Source organism: Passer domesticus, chromosome 20, assembly GCF_036417665.1.
Source record: "Passer domesticus isolate bPasDom1 chromosome 20, bPasDom1.hap1, whole genome shotgun sequence".
Classification (NCBI taxonomy): Eukaryota; Metazoa; Chordata; class Aves; order Passeriformes; family Passeridae; genus Passer; species Passer domesticus.
The window spans coordinates 4,770,336-4,782,835 of NC_087493.1; the positions used below are offsets into that span (position 1 = coordinate 4,770,336).

Here is a 12,500-nt window from a genome sequence, read left to right on the forward strand (position 1 = left end):
TATTTTTAGTTGACAAATGCAAATGTTCCTTCCTTTTAATTTAAACAAACAAACAAAAAAAGCCTGAAACAATTATCAGCTGCTACAAATAAAAGATATCTTTGGAACCATCAAAACTCTGGCTTTAGAAGTTAGTGTGCTCCACCCAAATGCTTTTCAGGTAAAACCTTTTATTTATTAAGGATGCAGGATAACAGCAGAGCCTTGGCTGCCTAATGTTCTGCTTTTTATGATCAAGGAAGCTTTTGCTGGGCTCTAGAACTGAGCATGAGCCCCTGCTCGTGTCCCAGCACTGATTGTGGTGAGCCTGGAGTGCTCCAGGTCCCTCCCTGGTGAACTCACAGTTGGCAAAACGGTTGATGGGGAGAAAAAAAAGCCACGTGAAACTATTGCCTGAGGAAAGCACGACCATCTCACTTGCACTGTTATCTGCCTCCAGGTGCAGATGACACTTCCAGCTCAGCTTTCAGGAATTAATTCCCATGGCAGTGTAAATGATGAAGGAGCACAGTTCATTTATGTTCGTTTTATTTTAAGCAAGATTTTCTGAAGTGCTGGACAGATAAAATAACGTTTTTGTAAAGTTGGCAATCAGTAACTTAATTTTGTATTTCTGTTCTTCTTGCAGTACTGTGTGCAAAAAACTTGGTGAAAAAGGACTTTTTCCGTAAGTAGCTGTTATAGTTTTATACATTTATTTATAGATGGAATAAAGATTTTGCAAGTTCTATAGTCCCATATTTGCATATGATCATTATATTGAGATATTTGCAGTAAGGGGGCTGAAGGCTTTGATGTTTTATTTCAGGGCTTCTGTTTTTGTCTTAGGTGACACTCATCACAGAATCATAATAATAATTATCACACTGACACACTCTGTCTGTTTTTATGGGAGTGGGAAACAAATTCATCCACTCAGGCAAATTACATGTTTTTCAAATTTAGTGTCATATATTTATTAAGTCATTTTTCATCCAAGAACCTTTTGTCAAGCAAACAGATGTGCTCCTTAATTATTAATAACCACCTCATAACCCAAACGTACTCTAAAATTATATTTTAATTAATTTTAATAATGTTTTGAAAGAAGTGCTAAGAAGTAGATGAAGAAGGCAGAAAGGAATGCCATTGTCTGTGTCCTGCATGCACAGATCACCTGCCTGCCACCTCCCACCTGGGAGCAGGAGGAATTCAGAAGAGCAAACCTGAGCTTTGGAAAGAGATAGAAGAGGCAATGATCCAGAATTATACTGGGATTTGAGAAACTTCTAAAACATTGCTTCTGTCTGAATTTCTGTATATCAGTGAAATAAATTGCTATTTTACCCATTTCCCATGCTTAATACGTCATGTTATTCCCATTGACAAAGTAGGGGGCTTATTTATGAATAAAAGGCAAATAAATCTTCAAATAAAAGATTAGATAACTGAGCAATGATAAAGGACTTCAAAGCATCCTGATCCACTTTGCAGCTTTTTTTTCTTTTCCTCCTTGTAGGACTTCCTGATCCCTTTGCTAAGGTTGTGGTGGATGGATCTGGCCAATGCCATTCTACAGATACTGTGAAGAATACACTTGATCCCAAATGGAATCAGCATTATGACCTGTAGGTGGTAACAGTGATAACCAAAGGTTTGAAGTGAAATCCTCTAAATTACACAGACAATGTCAGATGTTCTTTATCCTGTCCTATGTATGGCTTAGAAAGTATCCCAGACTTTTATAAGTTTGAGTGAAAAGTCCACCTAGCAAAATTCCACTTTCTCATTTACCTCAAAGTTTAAACACTGCACTTGTTTTTGTGGTGCTGACATCTGCAGCATGCTTACATGGACTACAGCATTGTTTTATTGTGGTATTTTCATGTTAAAATGAAGCAAGTAATTGACAGCATTTCCCTCAAACTGCTCTTCTCTTGATGCAATTTTGTTGGTTGTGGTGCCACAGTATCTTTTTCTCTGTGTGCCTTTTGTTCAATTTTCTCTCCTTTCTGTCATTTTCTGTCCCAAATGTTCTCACTGAATTATTGTTATCATCACTTGAGCACCTTTTGGTGCTTCTGAGCAGTAGAATCAGTATGGCACATATATGTCATGTCCTCTTTCTAAAGCATAGAATATTTCTGTACAATATAAGTTATTAAAGCGTTGATTTTTATGTAGGTCTCTGTGCATGCTTTATTTTCCTTGTCTTTTATTCTTTATCTTTTTCCTTGTGATGAAAGATCAGGAAGAGAAATGAACTGTTTTGCTTCTTTGTGTTCTCCTGTTCTGATCTCTGACTTTTTCCCCATGGCTCCATTCCCTGTCCTATATTATTAGAAACTGTTTGAGCATATTTATGTTAACTTTGGCCATCACCAAATCTACAGCAAGTTGGTATTGGTACACAGACAATTTCTTTTCCCTCTTTTTCACAAGAAAAGCTGCTTGATGGGTCTCACAGCAGAATATGAAAGGCCTGGTTTAAAGTCATGTCTTGATTTCCTCCTTATTTGAATATCCAAGACTAAATATGTCAAGTCCTTGTTCATAATGTGTTAGTGCAGGTTACAGACCATTTTCTTCACTGCTTAACAAAGTATCATGGCAGTTTAGTGAAATAATAATATTATAGTTTTATTATCCAAACCCAATTCAAGCTTAGATTCTGCATGTGAGACTGTAATTCATATTCATTAGAGAAATGGATGCAAAACAAGTTTTAAGTTCATGTGTAGCAAGTGGCTCTCTTTTCAATTGAAGGAATTGTAAGTTAACTTGGTTTTTTAATGGTACTAAACCTATCAAAATATTGATTTATACAGAATGGAGATTTCAGAGGTTCTCTTTGTTTGTTCAAAGGTTCAGACCTTTGCCTTCCCATGTCCTCTCCAAGGATCAGAGTAGAGCTAAGGAGAAATCCCTGAAACCAAGCACAGACTTTGATTGTTTTTTAGTTAGGTGGGTCCTGTTAATGAGCATTAATGCACAGCTTTCCAGGGACAGAGAGTGGGAAGTGCTGCCAGCATGGCTGAGTGCAAATCCTTCTGTAACCCTTGTGCAGCTGGGGAGGGCATCGCTTGGCACTCTGTGAGATTCTGTGTGGGAGATGTCAAAATGCTGTGTGGAATTCCTGCTGGCTCCCTGTGGCTGCCCCAGTACGGGCCAGTTTGAAGTGCTGTGGGACAGTGGAGTTGTCTGGAGTGGCTGTCAAGGCTGCTCAGTGCTCCCTGGGCTGATGATTTGATTCCCTTCTGGAGAAAAGAAGCAGAGGATGTGGGAAATGAGGAAGGATGTTGATATGCAAGAAGAGTAATGGAAAAAAACTGTAAAATCTTTAGAAAAAAATCCTTTCTGGTTGTAACTTTTAAGGAAGGATGATGAGGAGGTATTTTTAGGTTGTTTTATAGAACAAGCCATGGTTGTATCTGGATACTGTATTGTCTTTCCAAAGCTGTGATTGTAATCCACAACATATAATACAAAGCAGAGAGAAAAAGGGGGGTTCTGGCAGAATGTTTTGCTTGAGCAGATTTGAAGCATCTCTTGCTGGATTGTCCAATGGAATTTAGACCTGTGTGAAGTATTTTTTGTGGGTGGTGGTGTGTTTTTTTCTTGTTCAGAGAAGTTCCCTTAAAAATGTTATTTTGTTGAGTTAGTGTATTATTTTCAATATAAAATCTTGTCCTCTGGGGAAAACTTCTTTCTTTGATTCTGGCTGTTGAATTCCTTGGTGACAGAAGTATATCCAGTATTTCTAATCCAAAGTAAAATTCAGTGTGGTGTCAAGCCTTGTTATTAGAAAATAATCCTTTCCCTCTCCAAATTTCCTTCATAATAATTTAACCCCTGTTACAGTGTCACCTGTTATTCCTTACTCTAAGGAAATGTATTTCCATTTATAAACATCAGTCACATTATCTTCACTTCCTATTTAACACAGCAGTAAAAGATTAAATCTCTTTGGTACAACAACTCACTGCCTGGCTATTATTGTAAAGTAAATTTTTGCTGTATAATATACTCAATGCCAGGTCTCAGTTTTTCATCTGCATCAGATATTAAGATAATTTTTTCATGTACCATATGGTGGCAGATGCAAATGGCACAGTCAGATGGAGCTGTTTTAATACATTCATGTAGCAATGTCTGAATTAAGTTGCTAATTCCAAGAGAATTTTGTGGCTTGCTAACCTGATTCAGCATAAGTAGATATTCTGTTGTATAAGAATTTTTAGAAGGACTTCTGCAGTGTTCTGAAGAGCAAAAAGGGGTTAGCTTCTGCCTTATGTGGTTCTTAATTCAGGTCTTCGTGTGAAAAGGAAGTGGTTGAATTAGCTGCTTGGATTCTTCAGCCTAGATGGGTGTGTGTGTAGAGAGGGGGAATCTGGGAGACTTTCCAGAAAGAAATTGCCAAATAGTTGCTGTCTGGATGTAGTTTAATGTCAGTAAAATACCATGCTTGCCCTGGATGTATTCCCCTTCCTTATTTTCAGTCTTGTTTGTGTTTTCCCTATTGTTCAGGCCTTTCCTCAGAGCTTTTGAATAACCAGACTTGACACATTTACAGACTTTTTGCATTCAGAACTAAACTACCTAAAGCAGCAGTTCAGGAAATTAAATCCCCTTTTCCTCTTCCTTCCCCTTTCTTCCCTCTCCCACATTGCCCCAGTGTGCCCCAGGCTCCCCAGCAGCCCCTGCCCTTAAGGCACAGCAGGTCCCCTCCCCTGTTTCTCTCTGCAAGGTGTTGGTGCCATCATCTCCACCCAAACCTGCTCAAACCCAGCTTTAGTCTGTGCCCCTCAAGTCCTCACCCCCAGGTCCTGCATGGACTCTTTTCCTTAGTGGTCTCTCTCCAGTGGAACCTCACCCAACTCCCACAAATAACTCCTCCTCTTCCCAAAATCTCCTCACTGCAGCTTCTGCTGCTCTCTGGTGCATTCACATCCTCTGGCTGCTGCACTGCCCTGGCAGAATCACTTTTCTCCCCCAGTCCTCTGACTCTATTTTGTCTAGTTAATGCTAAGGATCCTGGATGTTTCTCAGGGAGAGAAGGCAGCAGCTCTGCCTAGTGCTGCTTTAGACAATCCCATCTAGATGAGCTCCTGAAGAGCCATCAAACAGCTCTGTGCAACTGCTTTTCCTTCTCACCTGGGCCTTGGATGAAGCTGATGCCCTTTGCAGCAGCCAGTGAGTACCACGTGTCCCTGCCCCATCCCTGCCCCATCCCTGCCTCAGCCACAGCCCTGGCAGGTCCTGGGGACCACCCAGAGGCTCTGACACCCTTCAGTTGCTGCACAGATGGGAAATGCCAGGAGGGAAGTGAATGAAGATGGCAGAGAAAAATTGGGGTGCTATTTTTCATTCTGTCTCTTCACATCCTCTTCTCCCCAGTCTGAAAGCAGTTGGTAGCTCAAAGCAGAACACTGAGATTATATCAGAAAAAAAGTCAGAAATGGGAAAATGGAGGAAAAAACCAAATAATTTGTCCAGGTCATAAAAGCAGTCTGTGTGACAGCATGGATTAGAAATAGGGAATTCCTGGCTCCCAAACCTGAGTGCATACCTTGTGATGCTGCATTTTTTCTCTCTTTCTGGAGGGAGTATGTTTGGCTTGTGATCAGGAAGAGGTGTGTTTTTTCAGGAATATATTTTTCCACTTTCTTTAGTCGACATTTCTTCAGTGAGGTGAACTCTTCAGGGAAAGTGTATGTAATGCCATGGGGAAGAAAAGTCACTTGATTCCAGACTTTACTCAGTGGTAGACAAAATAACAATTGTCCCCGTGTTCTAAATTTCTAATTTTTTATTTAAATAATGTAGAGGTTTCTAGTAAGGCATGAATTTGATTTTTTTTTTCTTAGAAGTGGAAGTGCTAAGAGTAGGGAAGTTAAAATTTCTGAACATGCAGTTCTTAACCAGAGTCTTAATTTTAAAGGTTCAGAAAATATGCAAGTCAACAAAATGTGTATGCAATTGAATTTCTGTTTCCACTTCATTAATACTAATCCAGTTATCTCTGTTGAAGTACTGAAGCTGTGAAATAGATGTTGGTGATAGGATAGAGGAAAAAAAGAAATATAAGCTCCAAGAACTTTAATTACAAGGAGGAAGAGAGTCATCCCACAAAATGGGGGGGTTCTGGTTTTTTGTTTGTGGTTTGGTTTGTTGCACTTCAGTTTTTGGAACATTCTTTTTTAATAAAAAATAAAATTCCTAGCTCAGGCTTTTATGTTGGAACTTTATTGCCAGATGATGTAAAACAAATGTAACTTACCCACCAAATGAATTGGAAATGTCAGCTTGTCCTCCTGTCACTCTCTAAATACAACCATGGATTTTTGTGCCTGAAATGATGCAGAGATGTAGGTGAAACCTTTTGCTGTAAAGCCAACTAGATGTTACTTAGCTATTTCTTTTCTTCCTTTATTAAAAAAATAGATATTTTTATTTGGAAAAATGCAGCTTGTCTTGCTTATTTCCTTTTAAAGTATGAGCCAGCCCAGGTTTTTGAGTGCAAAAATCAAGAGTAGATTATAGTAGAATGTGGAGTTCCCACCTGCTTGGTGTGGATGGTGACTGTTCGTCCCAGCCCTGAGAACCTCACCCTGAAACATTACAGGAATTCTTGGAAACTGTGTTGTGTATTCAGCTGTTCTACATATTATTCAAACTGTTCTGTTATGAAATTGTATTTAACCATATACCTTTGACTTTTTTAAAGCAACAAGGAAAACTGGAAAATTCAAGACAGGTCATGATAAGTCTTTATTTTTAAGTGCACCTAAACTGTTCTCATAAGAATTTGTTTTAAGTACATAAAGCATTGTAGACTGCAACTGTGCACGTGATTGCCCATCCTCATCTCGTTTTTTATGCAAAATTGGCATTGTCAAGGTTGTAAGGCCAAAAATTTAACCTATATTATATAATCAGTTTACTATTCAAAAAACTTTGGGGCTTTTTAATGTGAAGTTGGTGTTTTGTTTGGGTTTGTTTTTGTGTAAATGTGCAGTGGTTACTTTTAACCATGAGGTTTTTCTGTCTCCTACTTCTTGGGTCAGGTGCTGTCTGCAGGTGGGAAAAAGAAGTTGTACAAGTTCTGCTTTTTGGAAAAGGAAAAATGGGAGAAATGTTAACCTGATCACAGCTGTAATTTTAAGTCATGCCAGTTAGTTCAATTATTTGGTTTGCCAACCTTGACAGTATCATTTCTATATTTATGAAAATATTAAGATGTTTAAAAGCCAGTAAAGCCACAGTCAGTGGGGAGATGTATTTAGACATTGGTTGATCAGTTTTCATTCAAAAACAAACAACAAAGAAGCACTTGGAACTAAACTAAGGCCAGAATTTCTGGTCTGGGAAGAGAGAACTACAAGCAATTCTTGGGATCTAAGCCATAGTTACAAATTCATTTCCCTCAACTTGAAACAGCCGTAATAATTCAGTATTGGCAATCACTGATTTATCTTGAGTGTTTTGAAACTGTCCTCTGAAAGTTTTGAAAACAAAAACAAGCTCACAAAGTAATTGCCTGTGAAGAACAAAGCTTCAAACAAAAAAAGCAGAAATAAAGCAGCCTGCAGTGTCCAGGTTTCCCCAAGGCAGTGCACACAGATCCAGCTTTGGCCAAGCACGTCCGTGGCACTGTGTGAGGAGAGAGTCCAGGGCAGGAGGGAACATGGCACATCCCAGCTCTGTGTGGCTGTAAGGGGCCGTGTGTGTCCCAAACATACATCCCTGAGGGTAAACCAGCCTCCCTGGCTGGGGAGCTGCAGCTGTGCTGGCTTGGCCTGATGCTGCTGGGGCTCCCTGAATTCCAGGAGAACCCCGAGAGCTCCCGGCTCCTGCCCCGCACTGGGGCTGCTGTCCCTGCTCCTGCTGCCCCCCACCCTGCTGGGGTGCCATGAGCACTGTCCCTGCTGCCCCCCACCCTGCTGGGGTGCCATGAGCACTGTCCCTGCTGCCCCCCACACTGCTGGGGTGCCATGAGCACTGTCCCTGCTGCCCCACACTGCTGGGGTGCCATGAGCACTGTCCCTGCTGCCCCCCACCCTGCTGGGTGCCATGAGCACTGTCCCTGCTGCCCCACCCTGCTGGGTGCCATGAGCACTGTCCCTGCTGCCCCACACACTGCTGGGTGCCCTGAGCACTGTCCCTGCTGCCCCCCACACTGCTGGGTGCCATGAGCACTGTCCCTGCTGCCCCCCACACTGCTGGGGTGCCATGAGCACTGTCCCTGCTGCCCCACACTGCTGGGGTGCCATGAGCACTGTCCCTGCTGCCCCACACACTGCTGGGTGCCCTGAGCACTGTCCCTGCTGCCCCCCACACTGCTGGGGTGCCATGAGCACTGTCCCTGCTGCCCCACCCTGCTGGGTGCCATGAGCACTGTCCCTGCTGCCCCACACACTGCTGGGTGCCATGAGCACTGTCCCTGCTGCCCCACACTGCTGGGTGCCATGAACACTGTCCCTGCTGCCCCACCCTGCTGGGTGCCATGAGCACTGTCCCTGCTGCCCCACACCCTGCTGGGTGCCATGAACACTGTCCCTGCTGCCCCACCCTGCTGTTGTGCCATGAGCACTGTCCCCTTTGGGGCAGGCTGGGTTGGAGCATGGGCTGATCATGTTTGTGGCTGCTCAGAGCTGTGGTGGAGGGCCAGCCTGCAGCCTGCTCGTGTTGCTGTTTGAGCACATTTTGGTTCATGTGAGTGCCCCTTCCCAAATCAGGCTTTCAGAGCAGTTTGTGTTCAAGTGAGCTCCTCCATGAGACATGCTTGCATTGAAGTACAATGTACATCTTACCTGCAGATGACTTGCTCTCTCTTGCCATTACAGTGTGTGTTAAATCTTTTATGTAGTGGTTGATGATCTTTCTTCCCCCCAAGGTGGTTTCTGGTGCATCATCAAAGTGTGCAGTGAGTGCCACTGACAGCACTGTCTGTTCCACGTTTTTCAGATACATTGGGAAGTCGGATTCGATAACGATCAGCGTGTGGAATCACAAGAAAATTCATAAAAAGCAGGGAGCTGGATTTCTGGGTTGTGTGAGACTTCTCTCAAACGCAATCAACCGCCTTAAAGACACTGGTTGTAAGTAAGCTAAGGACAGGTTTCTTCTCTTTCAGCCCAAGCTTGCATGCACAGGCTTTTGAAGAATGACACTTAACTGGGTTTTTGCTGGGTTTTGTAAAGCTTCCAGGTGGTTTAAAAGTTTGTGATGGTGTTTGTGCCCTCATTTTGTAGATCAGAGGTTGGATCTCTGCAAGCTTGGGCCAAATGACAATGATACTGTTAGAGGACAGATAGTAGGTGAGTAAAGGTTTTTATTTTATAGTTCTCTTTTTATCTTTAGTTTCTATAGTAGCCATGGAAGTAACTTTTCCAGATGTCAGTTTTCTATATTGAATTCTCCTGTCTACTGCCAGAGCCATTTGGACCTCACGCTAGAATTATTTAGGTAGAGAATTTTAAAAAATCCCAACCAACCAAAAAGCAAGCCAAAATGCTCAAACCACCTAAAAAAGCTCCCAAACTAAAATATTATAATAAATGTTGGGCAAATAAGACCATAGGTAAAAAAATTAGAAAGTTTTTAATTTCACTGTAAAGAATGGTGGCAGTTTGAGTGTGAGCTGTCTCTGAAAAACTGACTACAAAATTCTTGGCCACTGAGATCTCCAGCAAGGCTGTGCTTCCTTTAGGTTTTGGGGAAAACCTAAAAAGCATCTTGCTTATAAGCAAGTAAAATTGCTGTCTGGGATGACTTGATCAATTAGTTTTGTGTTTTCATGGCTTATTAACAAGTCTTATAAACAAGTCAACAACCTCAATAACTGTGCTTTGTCATGCTGTGAACTCACGAACTTTAAATAACTTCAGAATTAAAAAGATTAGAAGCTGGAAAATTGAAAAGTAAATATCTACAAAAAACTTCATAAACACTCTCTTTTTGGTGCATTCTCCGTTCTTTGTTTGGTTCCTTCTCAGTTCTCAGCAGTTCTTACAGGTCATATAAGTCAAAAGTTGGTCAGGATAAGGACGTTATTTATACAGCAAGATGTTAATGAGAATATTGGGACATGAAGGAAAGAAAAGTGAATTTTTATGCTCAGTTTTATGTTCAGTTCCTAGTTGAAATTATATCCAAACAGCACTTCTGTCAGCCAGGGAACACCTCTGAAATATTAGTCAGCAAATAAGTGTGTTTGTTTGCCTCCCTCTGTTGAACAACAGCTGTGACTTTACCTCTTGGTGTTGCTTTAATCGTCTGTCTCTGTCTGATCTGCAAGTGCTTGCATTAAGATCAGAGTGTGGTGGCACAGGAGGGTGAAGGATGGTAGAAATGTGGATTTGTAAGTGCCTTGCTGACCCTTCAGGCTGTTCTCAATTAAATTTTCCACATGAGCTTGCACAGAAGAGTAAAGGATGAATCAGTCACTTCTCTGGGGTGTGTTTTGCTGTGGGTTTGGTTTGCCTGTGGCTTTGCTGCAGTGTCCTGGTCCCCTGAGCATCCCTTTGTGTGTGGGTGCCCTTGGAGGGGAGGCTGAGCTGGGTGCACAGCAGAGCAGGTTCAGGGTGTGCTGGCAGCTGCACAGCACAGAGCAGGACTGTGCTCTCATGCTGCCCTCCAGAGTATGAACTCACATCCTGGTCACATCGCTGGGGAGTGCTGCCATTCATTCAAGGGAAACACCAGCCCAGGAACCCCTCCCAAAGCAGAAAGGGCCGGCAGGCCTGTGGCAAATGCATTGCAGTGTGAGTGACAAAGAGACTTCAGAGAGAGCTGGTCTGGGAGAAACAGTCAGAACTAGGCAGCAGTGTGGGCACAGGCTGGACTCCAGGCTGCCTTTAGCTGATGTGCCTGTGCAGCCAAAGCAGCTCTGGCTCTCTTGGGATGCTGCTGGGGCTGCCCCTGACACCAGGAGCTGTTGGATCATGCACTGAACCTACAGAAAACCACCTTGTCAGGTTACAGCAGAGACCCAGAGCAAATCTGAGTGTTCTGTTTGCTGTTCATGCCATCAGAAAGACTCAGTCATGGTTCTGTTTTAATTTAATGCATCCTTGGTAAGATTCCAGAGACTCCTGTCTTTTTTAATTTAAGTTGTCATTATTAATCTTCTTATATTTTAATCTTTCTTCACTAGTACCACTTCATTGAGTGGATGAATGAGCCTGAGTAAAACTAGATAATTCCACTGTAGTAGTAAGATGGTAGACAAATCTGGATTAAAAATAAGCAAAAGGCAGAATAAGTTATAAATATGCTCTCAGTTCTTCCAATTATAAACTCTTAAATTAAGAGACCATGCAATATTGCAAACCCATATTAAAATGTAATTGATGCCTTCAGTAGATTATAATCTTGCAAATCAAGTGCACAATGGGTATGCCTTGGTACAGGGACCAGGGGGATCTTTATCTTAAATCCCTGGGTTGTCTTCAAAGAGAGGAAGGAAAGGGGGCATTTTCAGCAATGGATCCAGGGGCATCTGAATTGTGTCTTAATCTTGCAGCTCTTCTGTGCCACCACTTTATTTCTGATGTGGCAGTGCAGAAAAAAATAAGCCCTTACTTATTACAAAATGAAGTCATGCACAAATTCTGCTCCTCACGTAGGCAAAGGGGAGGTAATTTCTTTTGTTTATGTTAATTTCTGCCTGTGTGTTTTACTTCCCAAACCTTGCATACCCACAGTGGTGTGAACTTGTAGTATGTGGGGTTGTGGCAGAATAAATACATCGTGTGACATCCTGGTTTGGTTGAATTTAAAGGTGTCTTTCCCTCTGAAGTTGATTTGTCATGTTAGAGTTCATGGATGATGAGGGGTTAATGTGGATGAGGAATGCAGCAGGTACTCCAGGGCTCCCTGGGTTGGTCTGTTGAGTTCTAATCTTCAAAACATGTTGTTGTTGAAAATCTGGGGACTCAGGCAAAATCTGTCAATTCTGCTCCAGATTTTTTAACTTTCTGATCTTTACAAAAGTTTGGTTGCATCCAGGTTAAGGTCTGTAAGATAATTTCACTGCATATAAATAGGACTCGAAGACAGTTGTCCAGAGGTACATTAATGGCACCTCAAGAAATGTGGGCCACAGCACGTATTTAGCTTTTTAAGCAATTGTTTTATTGTTAAAGGCATAACAAAACATCAAAAAACCACCCCAACTCCACAGGAACACAAGTGTCATAAATTATCAGATTGGACACTTTTGAACTGTGATATTGGGAACAAAAGCAGTCTAAAAAATCTCTGTTTTCATAATTGCAGTACAAAAGCTTGAGGCATAAATACCCATTACAGTGAATCATGTAAAAAAAAATTAAAAGTGAAGCAGTTTTGGCGAGGGCAAGCAAGGGCTTTTCAGGCTGCTTTGTGTGAGTTACATTGACTTCTTACTGGTGTTAGAAAGTAGCCAATAAACGAAATCTGAAGTGCTTCTAGCAGTTACATTTTGCCTGGTTTCGTGTTTGTGTGTCTGTGTGTTTGTTGAAACTCATGGGCACACA

General features: G+C 41.8%; 1 protein-coding gene across 2 annotated transcripts in view; it reads left to right on the forward strand.

Annotated features, from left to right (window-relative positions):
* The window catches only part of SMURF2 (SMAD specific E3 ubiquitin protein ligase 2), a 59,006-nt gene that overhangs the window by 26,936 nt on the left and 19,570 nt on the right, over positions 1–12,500 (forward strand). For both annotated transcript variants that reach the window (XM_064395252.1, XM_064395253.1), the window contains exons 2-5: positions 629–667; positions 1,499–1,607; positions 8,947–9,080; positions 9,234–9,299. In XM_064395252.1, the coding sequence (XP_064251322.1) occupies positions 629–667; positions 1,499–1,607; positions 8,947–9,080; positions 9,234–9,299 (348 nt within the window). The remainder of the gene's footprint in view (positions 1–628; positions 668–1,498; positions 1,608–8,946; positions 9,081–9,233; positions 9,300–12,500) is intronic.